Consider the following 14,603-nt stretch of genomic DNA (forward strand, 5'->3'; position numbering starts at 1 on the left):
CATCCTAAGAAAAATACCGTAACTATTGGTGATAATTTATCTCCCTCACACTGTTGGGCTCAGTAACTCCTCCAAAGGCAGCACAGGTAATGAGAATCCCTGTTATGTTTTTCCCCTGCATAGGTTTATCAACAGTATTTAACTGCTTCCTACAACTGTTGAAAAGATTTCCTTTCAGTTGGTTTTCTGTATGAGTATAAAGGTTTGGAATCAATTTTTCCTTTTAAAATAATTACATTTTATGTAGATTCCCAATCCTGAGGCAGTTACAGAGAAGTTAGCTATAAGTGCAAAGTTTCAGATTGTAGGCTGAAGATTTATATTATCTGGGAACTGGATTGAAGTTGCCAGAATCTGTTTCATTTGTAATCCTTAATAGCCATCTGAGGAATTAGGCCTGTGGATTGGATTTCTATCCAATTCTCTAGAGGTGAATAGACAGTACTTCAGGAGAGCATTTTAATACATTGTAATACCCATTCCTTCTGTATCAATGGTCACATTTTTCAATGCCATAGATCTCACAGACTAATTTAAAGAAGCTAGAAAGGCCAGGGAATACTTTTTGTAAAAAGCATTCCCTTATCTGTGCTTATTAAGGCACTAAAAAAAATCAGACAGGCTATCTCTTACCAGTTAGAAGATATTTAAGTTTGAATAGTATATTCTGACTATATTTTGGCTGTCTTGGAGTGTGTCCAGTCACATCCTGAGCTACTCGGATGATGTTTACAAAAGCAGCATTCATAGAATCATAGAATGTTACAGCGCAGAAGGAGGCCATTCAGCCCATCATGTCTGTGCCGGCTCTTTGAAAGAGCTATCCAATTAGTCCCACTGCTCTGCTCTTTCAAGTAGCCCTGCAAATTTCCACTTGAAGTATTTATCCAATTCCCTTTTGAAAGTTACTATTGAATCTGCTTCCACCACCGTTTCAGGCAGTGCATTCCAGATCATAACAACTTGCTGCATTGGTGGGTGGGGGGTGGGGGGGCATGGTGGGAGGGTGGGGGGAGGCAAGGAAATTGATTTTGACATTTTAACAGCATACTGAGTAGTTACCCGCTCTGAAGTCTGGGCATCTGTTCCCTCAGCTCCTCCTCACTTCCCACCTGCGAAACAGCCCTGATCCCCTTTCCCACGATTTACCTGGTGCCTCTTGGTCCCACAATTCTGACCTGCCTGAAGCCAGCCAGCTGCCTTCCTCCACCCATTTCACGTGGGCAGCCGGCCAGTGGGATACAAATGAGGCCTGTTAGTTAAAATAGCTCCGGCCACAAACTAATGGCATTGGGCGGGTTTTACGCTTGCTCTGCCCCCTTCCTGTCTGAAACCCAATCGATTTCAGGTAATCCCTCACTCTATTTTGTACATCAATGTACATGTTTTTCACAATAACCTAGATCTTTCAGTTATAACATACTCTAAGCCTGTTTCAAGTAGAATTTGTGGTTTGGCCACCCCAGAAGATTTTTACAAAACTGGGGAAAAGTGGGCCCAAATCCTTACAGCCCGGTTGCATTCTACTTTACATGCTTTGGAAACCAATGAAGCAGCGAGACATGCTCATTTTAATGTCTTTGTTTATTTGCAAAGTGACAACTGCAGAATAACACAGAAGATTTAACGGTAAATACACCAAGAGTGCAGTAAGAAAGTAAAGATTCCTTGCATGCTGAACAAAAAACACATTATAGTGACCAAATGTTTGGTATAAATTACAGTACTGAAAAGATTCAAGCTTACATAAATATATACTCCATCACCTTTGCAGAGTCTGATGATACTGAAAGGCAGTGTAAGTAGTTGATCTAAGTATAATTTTTTTGGCCTCCCATGTTGCAAAATTAGTCTGTAAGACCATAAAAATAGGAAATTTTTCATCCCATTTAACCTTCTAAAAGTTTGCTATTTGTCCAAAAGATTACAGTTGATAACAGAGATGGCTCGTGAAGAAAGTTTCTAACTTTACTTTTTTTTGAAACCCCCAAAAAATCTAATTTGCAATCTATTTGCTAAATCTCATTTACTTTTATTTGGCATAAAAATTACATAGAAACTGGTGTACTGTACTGTAAATGATTTTTTACAAAATGGCAGATCCATTACAACTCTTCTTGTCAACTGTATTAACTCCAAAACTGAAAGTAGTTTCTTTCAGGTGCAGCACAAGAGTTAAGATTGGCAGCTGAACTGTAAACATTATTAGAATGTCAGGGCTGGAAGAATTCAGTGCTCCTGGACTACCCAAAATCCTAGAAGTATCTCTACATCATCAATTTTGGCAGACGTATGGAGCACCATCTCAGCACCTTCTATATAGATATAATTGACTGTCAGGTGCAAACAGTATTCAGTACATTAGGTATGCTGAGACACTGCAGTATTTTTAACTACTATAGTTTGCATGTTCTATTACTCTAGTGTATACAGACTCCTCAAACATTATGTTGGTATCAGACGGGATTGGATGCCACTTACATTAAATTTGTACTGCTCATGTTATTTTCTTTTTAGTGCGGATGGAGCAGAGCTCACTTTATGGAAGGAACACCCTGTTTATATTGTCTTCTAGTGAGAGTGGACACTGGTACCACTTGAAGCTGATTTTGCAGACCACTAAAGGTTACAGGCCTATTAAAATATGTTCCAGTCCACTACAGGGACAACTCAAAGTATCTGGACTGACCAATGTAAAGTAGAATGTGTTGAAACTTTGGAGGACTGGAGTTTACAATTTCCAGTATATAAGCAAAATGTCAATTGTTTAATAGCTGAGACAGAAAACCAGAAATGGAAGCTTTGAATATGTTTACTGTGACCTCAGCTCGTTATCCTTGGTTATGAATTCTATGATCAGCAAGAATCCGGGGCAAAGATCGCTATCCAAAGTATGCAAAACCCACATTTTCTATTACCAATCTCTGATCTTAGAAAATTAATATGAATGTTATTGCCTCCACCTCCCCTGCAGCTGATTTACTTTAACTTTGCCCTGTCCACAGGAAGAAGTGTATTCTCTGGACACTGCAGCTTTGACTTGTGTTGGTCTTGGCCTCATAAGGTACAAAATGTTCTCCCTGCCCTGGATGGTTGTATGAAATGTTGTGGAATATTACACAATACAGATATATCACTATCAGTTTGCCCATACAGCAGTTTTATGCATACCTGCTGTAATTCTGTTGGCACATTCAAAGGCTCAGAAAATTGGATTGACCAATAATACATTTGCCAATATCAATATGATATGTACATAGACATTTGGATTAAATAGTATATTTATATATCTCCATAAATATAACTCTGCATTGCTAGCACTACATAAATACGCCTATGACTAACTTTGGTGTAATTTATTTGTCATTACTACACTAATTAATGTACGAACTTCAAAGACCATTTCAAGTCACAATTTGATAATGATTCTTAGCCCATTTAATAATCATTTTATGCTGTATAAATATATCTTAGATCACAAATGAGAACACTGAAATCATTACATTGCTTTAAAGAGACTTATTAGGATGTCATTGTGAGGAAAGTGTGGGCTGCTCTTCCGAAACATAACCATGGTGTATGAACATTTAGATTAATGCTCAGTAAAATTAATTCTATGATACCTTTAAAATATGGTATATAATTTGAAGTTTCATTCAGCGAAGAAATTATTGGTCACCTGCAAACTCAATGAGGCATGGATATAACGTCATTATTAGAGTGACAGTCCTCTGTTATTAGAATGTGCTTATGTGACTGCATTGTCATCCTCATTAGGCTTTTTTCCTCAAACTGTGTGATTCTATCAGGTCATTGCAATTACTCGGGTTTAAAAATGTGCTTCAAGCTTCATTGAAAATAACCTTTGGAATCTTTCTATAATATCGCATTTTGGAATTCCTCCCCGGATTGCTTGTCAGAAAACAAGTGACGCCAACACTAAAATTGAAGCATTTAAACATAATACACCATGGGTATCTGCTGTCCACTATCAATTTAGATAATATAACACTGCTGCAAAAATGTGTCTGCACTATTAATTCCCTGGCACTTTATTATCACTCATTTTTAGTTTAAAGCTGCTGTATTTTTTACATTGGGAATCACAGTTTTAAAAGTTTAAAGCTAAATAATGTACTATTTGGACATTTAAAAAAAATCCTTTTAGGGTGAATATTTCTGTAATAGAACAGAAGATTTAAAATTGGGATGAACATTTTAAGCTACTATGCATTGGGTATGGCACTGTCTTTATGTATCACAACTCTTGGCTGTGAAGGATGTGCTTTGCAGTATGCCTGGAGTCTCCTGCCCACTCTTGTATTGTGATATTATTGATGATCAGTTTATTGAGATGGCTCAGGTAAAATAAGGAGACAGAGTAGTTGAGGAAAAGTGCCCAGACTTGATTTCCTTCTCACAATATTCTAGATTATTTACTAGTACCTTTCTTATGACTAAGACTTGGGCCTGTGGAAGGGTGACTATAATATCTTCATGGAGTGAAGGTCATAAAGCCCTGTTTTGATTAAAGTATTTCTAATATGATTTTCTATTATTGTTTTGAAATATATTTTTTGGCTTTCACAGGGGAAGGGGATTTTGTGACCTGTTCAAGGAATTGTTGAGTGTAAGAAAATAGCTGCATGGACTGATATTGAATTTTCTCTATTTCTTGACTAGTTTGGAAAATGTGTTTAAAAATAACAGTGTTGTCCCAGTGTGTAACTTAATTTTGATTGTTTACAATTTATCTTTGAAGAGATATTGATGAAACCTCCTTGAAAGACTGAAACCATGTTTCACTATAATATACTATGTTTCATACAATAACATTGACATATATGAAATCTTTCAAATTCTCTCCTACATTAAGTACAGTACTAGTAAACCAGCTTCAGTAGAATCAGTCATAAACAAGAGCTTCACTAATAAGGTTTTTCAAGAGGCTGGGTTCCTACAGTAGTATTCATCTCATTTTGAAGCTCCATCAGTGTACACCTCATTCTATGGTGAGGCTCTGGCAATGTCCACTTAATTCTGCAGTAGGCTCATTAATATATATTCTGTAGAGAGGCTCCGTCAGTGCACATCTCATTCTGTGCTGAGCCTCTTGTAATGTACACCTCAATCTGTGGTGAGGCTGATGCAGTTTTTGGAATGTTTGATCTTGTATATACAGCACATTTTTTTTTGACTCTCTGTGATCTTAAGTAGAAAATTAGACATTCTTTTCAGCTTTTCATGGCAGTTTGACGACAACAACACAAGCACCAGCTCTTCCAATCTTCAGAGGCACCTCCTGTAGGTGGGAAGCACACCAGTGAGTAAGTCTCTAAGATCAACATAATTTTAGACCCTTCTAGAAAAGTTTAAAATTAGTGACATGAGGTATTTAACTGCCGCTTGAACCACTGAAACAAATCCAAAGGATGTACCTCTGACAATTCAGTGCAAGATTCCCTCAATACTGCTTAGAACCTACCTCTTTGACCTGTCCTAATATCTCCTTATGTGCCTCAGTGTCAAAATTTGTTTGATTCGCTCCTGCGAAGTGCCTTGGGACATTTTACTACATTAAAGGCGCTATATAAATGCAAGTTGTTGTTGTTGTAGATTATGAGCTCAACCCCCTGGCATGGGACTCTACCTTCTGGCCCACAGGATGATGTGCTACCAACTGAGCCAAACTCATGCACAAGTTTGTTTAAAAAAAAAGAAAGTTGTAGTACATGTAACAAAATCCAATTAAATTGAGCCACTAATATTCACAAATGTGGGTATTTCCCTGTAAACACACAATTAGTTTACTTGTTTACGAACCAGATTTGAATTCTCATGTTACAATTTTATTTTTATTTTTAGTACTTTAAACCCCAGTGTGTAAATCATATCTTCACACAGATTTTATTACCTACTAAACTAAAGCTGCAACTTACAAATTGTGTAAGAGATCAGTGCATCATCATTTTACTGTATTTGCTCATTTTTGCCACAAGCAAGAAGGACTAGTTCTTCAGAATTTTGGCTACAAATGAAATGTTTCTAGTAACAGTTATGGGAAGTATAGGTGGTTGTTCTGTCTTAATTTATTTTTAGCTGGTCTTTGTAAAGTACATTTCTGTAAATATACTGAGAGATGAGGCCATATGAAAAAAAGTTAATGGAATGTTGAATTATGTTGTCAATATCTTCCCACTTTGAAACTTACAACTGTTTTTTTGCTTTGGCAATTGAATAGAATTTCCACTGCCCACCGAGACAATGTTGATCTGCTCAATTAAAAATAAAAACATTAATCCACTCAATTGAATTTTACTGAATAAACGTCTGTTGCACTCACCCAGAATGAATTTAAACCATGTAGAGATTATTTGCTCCTCTAAAGCAATCCAAACCTTTAGAATTAACAGACTATTTTACTGATGAGAGGGAGTTCCAATTGTCCTTTGCGAACAAGACTTTCATACTACTTTGGTATTACAGGCTTTGTTGAGTTAAGTTTTATTAACGTTCCCTAAGGAACTTGTCATTGTTTTCCTATAAGCCTCCCTTCCTGTAATTATTACCAGAGCTCAAACTCATATCATGCTTGATGATTGTTAAGTAGTTTATTCTTGTTTCCCCCTATTTTTTTTGCCAATTTTCACCCCTTCTTCATTGCTGAAGGGGTTGATTCCTGCTTAAATACAATTTCTCGGATCCCAGATATCTTCCCAGACCTCTCAATTCTTTGTGTGTGAAGCTAGACAATAAATGTTAGCAGGCTATTCCAATCTTCGGGTATCACAGCCTGTCCTGCCATCACCAATGTCCAAACATGCACACTTTCCAACAGAGTGGCTAAATGATCACCAGATTTTTCTCTTTCCCAGTTCAGGGACACTGAGGCCAAATTGAAATAGGTAACGACCCCCCTGCTCCTTCGGCTGAAATCAGTTACTCTGTACACACGCTTGCATCCTGCCACTCTGTACTCACACTCACATCCTGCCACTCTGTGCACACACGCACATCCTGCCATGCAGTACTCACACTCACATCCTGCCATTTTGTACTCCCACTCACATCCTGCCACTCTGTACTCACACTCACATCCTGCCACTCTGTACTCACACTCACATCCTGCCACAGATTATCGACAGGAGGAATTTCACTCTCGAGGTGCATTTTCCACACATACGGATGGAAAATAAATTGAACGGTGAGTTACTGTTAGCTGCGGCTAAGTGTTGTTGTAGCAGATACCAAGTGCACTAAAGAGTTGCAGAAGCACAAGACACTGCACTGAAAAACATTTTGCCTCACATTACTTATTGCAAACACAGATTAGCACCATCATGAATATGGAATTGTTCCCCTAAAGAGGCTGCTGCTTTTTAAACTGATTATGTAATCCAAAGCAGGGGAAAATTGAGTATTGAGTTTGTACCACAGGTCTGAATGTCACCACTTTCATCATATTTGAACATTATTTTTCACCCCTTTGTTTCTTTCAAAGATAACCTTTAGCATAGGTACTTGCTTTCACAGATGGGGAGTTGTACCCTGTACCTAACAGTTAATATATTTAGGCCATGAAAGGGCTTACACCTTTCAGTGATTAGCACAGTTCTCCATATTGTATAGCCGACTGTGGGCATTTGCGTCCATAAAGGCAGAATTGGATCTGGCACACTCCCACAGCACCGTCTGACCTATACAGTTGATGCATTTGAAGTGTCCTTGCAAGAACTTATTACATCACTGATGATACCTTATCATGGTATAATAGTGCTTTCTTAGATTTATCTTTTAATTAAAATGTTCTAGATAAATCATTCTAAGTTTTATGCAGCTGCAAATCTATTTTATTTTCTATTTTGTTCCTGGTGATCTATTACCTCTGTCCATTCATTATTTTGTGCATCGTAAGATTCTACAGTGTTTAGGTAGGTCTGTCCATCGTATCCTCCCACAGCATATAGCTTGTCCCCAAGGAGGCACACTCCAACAGCATCTCTTGGAACACTTAAAGGTGCCACGGTTGTCCAGGTGTCTGTTTTGGGATCGTACCTACAAATTTAAAAATAAAATATTTAGTTTATAAAATTGGTCAATCTAAATGTGACAGATATTTAAATGTAATATTTGCAGAACAAATTGTACTAGTTTATGCCTGTAAGAGTGGTCGGCTATGAATTAGGCAAATTTGCTTACATTCTTCCCATTTTGAAACCTTTGCAAGTTCATTCTTTATTGTTCAAACATTAATGTGCAGGTTTGATATATAATAAAATATACTTGCATTGTTGCAAAAAGATTGAACAGTGAAAATAATCTGATCACATCTGTAAGGAAAACTAATTTCCACTTCCAATTAATTAAACGGAGACTGGGCAAATGCCATGAAAAGGCAAATGGAAATCTGGATTTTAAATACAAAAGCAAGGAGGTAAGGATGAAATTGCAGAAGATAATAGTTGGGCCACAGTTGGAATGCTTGGGTTGATATTGCAGAATGAGGCTCCCAACACCAGAATATTGAGAGTGGCATGAATTGGATGTGCTGACCTCCATGCTTGATTCTATGACCCGTACGCTCATCGAGCAAGGTACCACACTTGGAACAGAGCCTCTCAAAACTTACCCTGTTGTATGCAGTTTTGGCCGCCCCATTACAGAAAGGGTATTGGAGCCAGGGATAAGCTGCAACGTAGATTTACCAGGAACAAGAGGTTATAGTTAAATTAGTGAAAAACTAGGGTTGTGCTCACTGGTTAGTGGAAGTGTTCAAAAATATGAAAGGTTTTTCGGAAGGTATATATTGAAAATTACTTCCATAGGCTGGTGATTCAGTAAAATAGATTTAAGGTTAGTACTAGAAGCTTTAAAAGGGAGGTTAAAAGAATGTTTTCATCTATTGAAACCAATTCAATCACAATATTTAAGTTCAAATTAGACAAACACTTGAACAAGAAAAATATTAAGAGTACAGGGAAATGGTGTTTGAGTAGATAGCTAACAGGGGCAGAGATAGAATGAGCTGGATGGCCTCATTCTGTGCTGAAATTCCAGAGGTCGTATGAAATGTCAAAGTATTGTTCCAGGAAGATGCACCAAACTATCAAACAATGCTCGTTACTTTTCTTTTCAACATTGTACAACAAGGTGCATTTTCTTTTTGCCATGATCATAACTTGCCTGATTTCTCAATTCTTGAAATTGGCCTGTGGCATTGGAACCATTTGCCCAACATGAGTCTGTGCCTTCAGGAAAGGAAGGGAGTAAACTGGAAGGACAATTAAAAAAAAAAAACAGATTTGGTCATTCTTACCGTTCCACACAGTCTGACAGCCTAGAGCAGTGGTTGGAAGCAGGGGCGTCATGTCCTCCCACCGCATAAAGAAAGCCATTGCATGTGGCAACTCCCACCCCTCCTCTTCTCTTCGACATGGGTGCACACATGCTCCATTTATTGGTGTGAGGGTCAAAACACTCCATTGATCGTAGACATGAGCTGCCATCTCGCCCACCTACTGCATACAGCCTACAAAAACACAACATTCATCTTTAGGATTTCACAACACACACAAAATTAAATGAGAGCCTTGAGAATATGGTTAGACCCCTGGATTGTCCAGTGGAACCACTGAGAATTAAATTCAAGTTACAGGTTCTTTGGAAGAATTACTGAATTTGTTTTTTCTTCATTTTGCAAATTTGAACATAAATGCATATGAGAAGGGGATTTTTGATCTGTGCTGAGTTAGGTGATCTCAGCCGGGATGTTGGCAATAAGGGTTTTGTAATTGGACTCAGTGTCCCCAGTTTGAGAGGGGACAAATCAACTGCTGTTCCTGCTCGTCCCTCTTCAGACCCCTGCTAGAATGCATGTGGGTATGGATGTCAAGTGAAGACAAAATTAGACTCAGCTGTGATGCCCACCATGGTAAAATAGGCACTCACTATCAAGGTTAATGCATGAAAAATAGCAACTTTACTGAGATACCACAAGGCTGCCAAAACTCCTGGAACCATACCCAAGCACATATCATCACTTTGGGAGAGGAGAGAAGAACATTTGGGAAGGGGAAAGTGGGGGAAGAAATGAATGCAAGTCAGGTAGAATGTGATCCGTATTTAAGAAAAATAGAGGCAAGATCTGGATTTGTCCATATTACTTCTGGTGAGCAGATTTGCTGTCTCCTTTCAGTTGTTATGTGACAAGAGGAGGAGGGGAAGAGTTTTTTTTAATAAGGTTTACAAGCAGTTTTATTAAATAGATAGGACTTTGCAAGAGATGTCATGATTTTGTGGGGACTCATTAGATACTATGATGTCAGAATGGCTTAAATCAATAAAGTTTTACTGCCTCCCTCAATACTTCGGGAGTAAGGTTTTAATTAGCAGTGATTAAATTCCAAGTAATATTTTTACATTGTTAAATCTTATTCAGTTCTGTTCTTTTCCCAAGGAGCAATGGACAAGATTAAAGATCAGTCTATGTGGAGTATTAATAAATCCTTCAAATAGTTTATTCCATTTAATGTGATTGATCCTGATGGAATTAGAGAATTAGAGAGTAGAATGGCTGCCACTAGTAAAGTGACAAGTGATATAAATAATCATTGGTTCTGTTCCTGAATATTTTTGTTTTAGTGTCTTTCCCCATGTGAAGTTTTTCAACATGTATTGGCCAGTCTTCATTTTTTATCCAGAATGAACCCAAGGCGGATTTCACTCCAGAGTCAAATTGTTACTGTAATATATATGTTGACCATGTAATTGTTCTTCAATCTGTTGCAAGTTTTTGCTCATTATGTCTTAAACCCCCACTTTTTATCATTCTCTCTATAAATTGGTGAGAAACCTGAATGAAAACACTCCTCATGGTATGTTCCTGACACTACTTTTCCCTATAAATTTATACATGTCTTGAGCTCTTATTACATAAACTGTTTGCTGTTCCCATGCTGATACAGATTGGTATTATCATTTGGCACGATGCTGTTAGTTGTGCATCCAACAGCCTTGCCATGCAAGGTTAATCTATGTGGTGTTATCAAAAATGACTGTGATTGTGTAAGAAGCACAAGTTTCGATGTGATATAATGCAAGGCTGCTGCCAACAGCAGCCTTGACTTCAGCTGCAGTGTTGTAATGTAAACGTATCTATGAGGCTGCAGTACTTCCATTGGAGAAATGGAGAACTGCCTGAACACATGGTTTTCCAATGCACCTCTACAGGCAGCCCTGCTACCAGCTGCAAATGTGAATAGCTATCATTGGCAACATTGGCTGCCTTTTTTCTGGCCGTGGGCACGTTGAGCGCTCAGGGTTCTCCTATATATTGGCAATCCTGTTTCGGCATTTAGACAGCGTGGACCTTCCCCTGATATTGGGGAAAGCAATGGATGAGGCCCTGACTTTGAGCCCTGTCAAATGGTTGACTCTAGTTTAACTGCTTCATGTGTGTTGGATTTTTTTTCTATTCCCAGATGAGAAGCACACCTCCTAATCTCTTGACATTCTGATGTGAAGCATTGTGTAGTACATCATAACTAAAATATATAGCCCATGATTTTGTGATGTGTCACCCAAATTCATTATAAAGTTAAATGTGTAAGACAAAGCTTCCATATTTCTGGAGCTCATTGCCAAGTGACGATCAAAGAAACAGCAAGGTCCACGTTTATAAATGAACTGATCAGAATTTACTTTTGTGATCATCATCTACAAACATTGGGCCAGATTTTGCTGTCAAAATAATGTTGAGACTAATGGCACTCACTGTTATTTATGCATAAATGGTACAGCAACTTCAGGTGAGGAACAGATATGCGGTGAAATGCCAATATCTAAAAGTTGCCGACCAAGTTGAGCTGCTCCACTGTTAGCTTCGTGAAAACGGCATTTCGCTGTCTGCCTCACCATTGACATGCAGGTCCCAGATGCCCTGTTTCCCTCGCTGCCCCATTATCAGCTCACACTTTCAGCAACTTAGTGGGCAAAAATGTTTTGAGCTGAAGGGTGCAGGGGGAAGTCTAACCAATGGCAGATGCCGTTAGATGCCCTGCTGCAGCAAAATCTGGCCCATTATTTTGTGGGGGGGGAGAAAAAAAATCAACTAACAAAGACTAAATGTGGAACATTCCGTGTGTAGTTGTGGGAGGGAGGAGGAAGAGCAGTTACCCAGAATACCTAGCAAACACCATCTCATGTCACAACAGTGTGCCTCATTCTGATCAAACTACATGATAATATGAACAGCCAAGTCATCGAGAAGTCACTGACCTGGTTAATCCAACTGTGCCAGTTATACATAAACTTATCTTGAAATAACACTGGTGTACACTTTACTATTTCTGATATTGCCAGCTAACCATTTTTAATTTGCAATAAATAAGATTGTTAAAGAGCTCCGTAATAATTTAATGTTTTACTATGTCAAGAATGTCATGGGTTGTTGGTATTTTGTATTTTTCATTAGCTGCCAGTAAAGTACATCAGTAGCTTGGCTCAGTGTTAGGACTCATGCCTTTGAGCCAGAAAATTGTGGGTTCAAGCCCCACATAATCTAGAATGACACAATTCAGTGCAGTACTGAGGGAATGCTGCAAAGTCAGAGGTGCTGTCTTTTGGATGAGGTCCCATCTGCCTACTCAGACAAATGGAAAATGTGAAGAACAGGGGAGTTCTCCAGATGTCCTGGTCAGCATTTATCTGACTACTGTTAGTGGGACCTTGCTGTGCATAAATTGGATGCTATGTTTGCCCACAAAATAACAGTGACTACAATTCACAAGTAATTGATTGGCTGTAAAATACTCTGGGATGTCCTGACAACATGAAAGGTGCTGTATAATGCAAGTTCTTTCTTTAGAACTCTGTTACTGCAAGCAGTGCATGCAGAGTTTGCTCAGTATGAATTTTAAACATGTGAGCCTCGCAGTTTGTGAATTTTTTTAATGAATCCTTTACAGCTAGAGGTGTTTTATTTTTACATTGATTATTGATTATTTTTAAACTGGAATGAAATGAGTCATTTATCTTTTGAGCCTTTTATACATTGTAAAAAACAGATAAGGACAATAGAGACAAAACAAATTTCTTCAAACTTGGCAATCCTTTAGGTTAAGTAATGTGTGAATTAATGGTGATGCTGATACTCTCCCTGTTACCAGCTGGAACAATCCAGTTTCTAAAGAGCTCACCACATGGGTGCACTATGCAACATTTCACCTGTTCAAATTCTTTCAGAGTAAATGGTAGTGAATTAATGTCAGCTGTATGCTGTAGTTTCCATAGAAACTAATGGGGTCACACCACATCATTTTTGGCCTAATTTGTGACTCTCCCGATTCATTGGGAGAAAATGCTACTCGTTCTTTTTTCCTTTTTTTTCTCTCCAGTTTTCTCCATTCTTCTCTTTTCCTGCAGATGTTGATTCCTTGCTTGCCTTTGGTTCCCTTGGCACCAATCACACTGCTATACCTTGCCCAAGTGGGCATCATGAAAGGATTAGACTTGACAGCAAGTGTTGGCAGAATATTCTTCATGGAGGCATCACAAGCAATCCTCATTCTGTCCTTACACATTTCCAGTAGAGGTTATTGGACAGAAATTGTGGGTGAAAACGCTGGACAGTTTTATGGTCCATAACCCCAGGGGTGCAGCTGTTATCTAAGCACAGATCAATGACTTAACCTAACTTTCCTTCCTGGTCTATATGGCTCAGCTGCTCGCTGAATAAACAAGAGCGCCTAAAGCAGGTGGGGCTCAATATTAAAAGCCAAGTCCGGGTGCGCTGGGAGCGTGGGGGCAAAGAAAATGGGAGAAATCCGGAGTGGGAATGAATCCCGGCTTCAACCCGCCGACTTCCACGTTTGACCCAGACACATCTGGGTGCGCGCGCACTTCAGGAAGCCAGAAGTCCCGCCGGCAATTAAAGTCAGCAGGAAGGTATTTAAAGCAGTAATTAAGGCAGCTGAACTTGTTAAAGTACTTAATTTTATGTTGATTGAGGCAGGGAAAGGATTTTAACTCTTCCTCAGCGTGTTTCCCGTGGCCTCTGAAAAACGCCATGGTGAAGGAGCCGTGTTTAAGCCGGCAACCATTTGGACATTTAAATCCATGTTTGATAGATGGGGATAAAAGGTGAGTTAATACAGCAGGGCACTCAGTTCTCTCAGGCGAACTTTTGACTGGGAGATCTTTTATGTTTAGAATGAAAATTCTTGGTTTCCACTCAGAATTGTTCTGTTTACAAATACTGACCAACTTTTCGGACCCCCTCAAACTGACACCATCAGGATGGGGGGAGTGGGGGGCGTGATGGCTGCATTCGCCACTACATCCGAGGACAAGCAACATCACCATCCTCGCCAGTGCACTTCCGCCACTTGGAATTCCACAACACAGTGCTGTGCCACAGTCACCTGCACAAGAGCACAGAGGGGAACAACAGAGGGAGCGACGTCACAGGAGGCATTACCCTCGCCAGAGGGTCTGCAGACTGAGGCTCATTTCCTGGACCTCTCTGAGGAGCAGTGCATACTGAGGCTGTGAGTGAGTCACCAGGTGGTCGCAGACATCTGCAGCCTCCTTAATGCCGAGCTGCT

The 14,603-nt window shown here is 39.1% G+C and overlaps 1 protein-coding gene across 2 annotated transcripts in view; it reads right to left on the minus strand.

Annotated features, from left to right (window-relative positions):
* Window positions 1-1,566: 1,566 nt before the first annotated feature.
* LOC137332895 (kelch-like protein 4) overlaps window positions 1,567-14,603 on the minus strand; it is a 286,378-nt gene continuing 273,341 nt past the window's right edge. For both annotated transcript variants that reach the window (XM_067996887.1, XM_067996888.1), the window contains exons 9-11: window positions 9,317-9,529; window positions 7,884-8,055; window positions 1,567-5,302 (exon numbers count right to left, since the gene is read on the minus strand). In XM_067996887.1, the coding sequence (XP_067852988.1) occupies window positions 5,243-5,302; window positions 7,884-8,055; window positions 9,317-9,529 (445 nt within the window). In that variant the 3' untranslated portion in view covers window positions 1,567-5,242. The remainder of the gene's footprint in view (window positions 5,303-7,883; window positions 8,056-9,316; window positions 9,530-14,603) is intronic.

Source organism: Heptranchias perlo, chromosome 15 (assembly GCF_035084215.1).
Source record: "Heptranchias perlo isolate sHepPer1 chromosome 15, sHepPer1.hap1, whole genome shotgun sequence".
NCBI lineage: Eukaryota > Metazoa > Chordata > Chondrichthyes > Hexanchiformes > Hexanchidae > Heptranchias > Heptranchias perlo.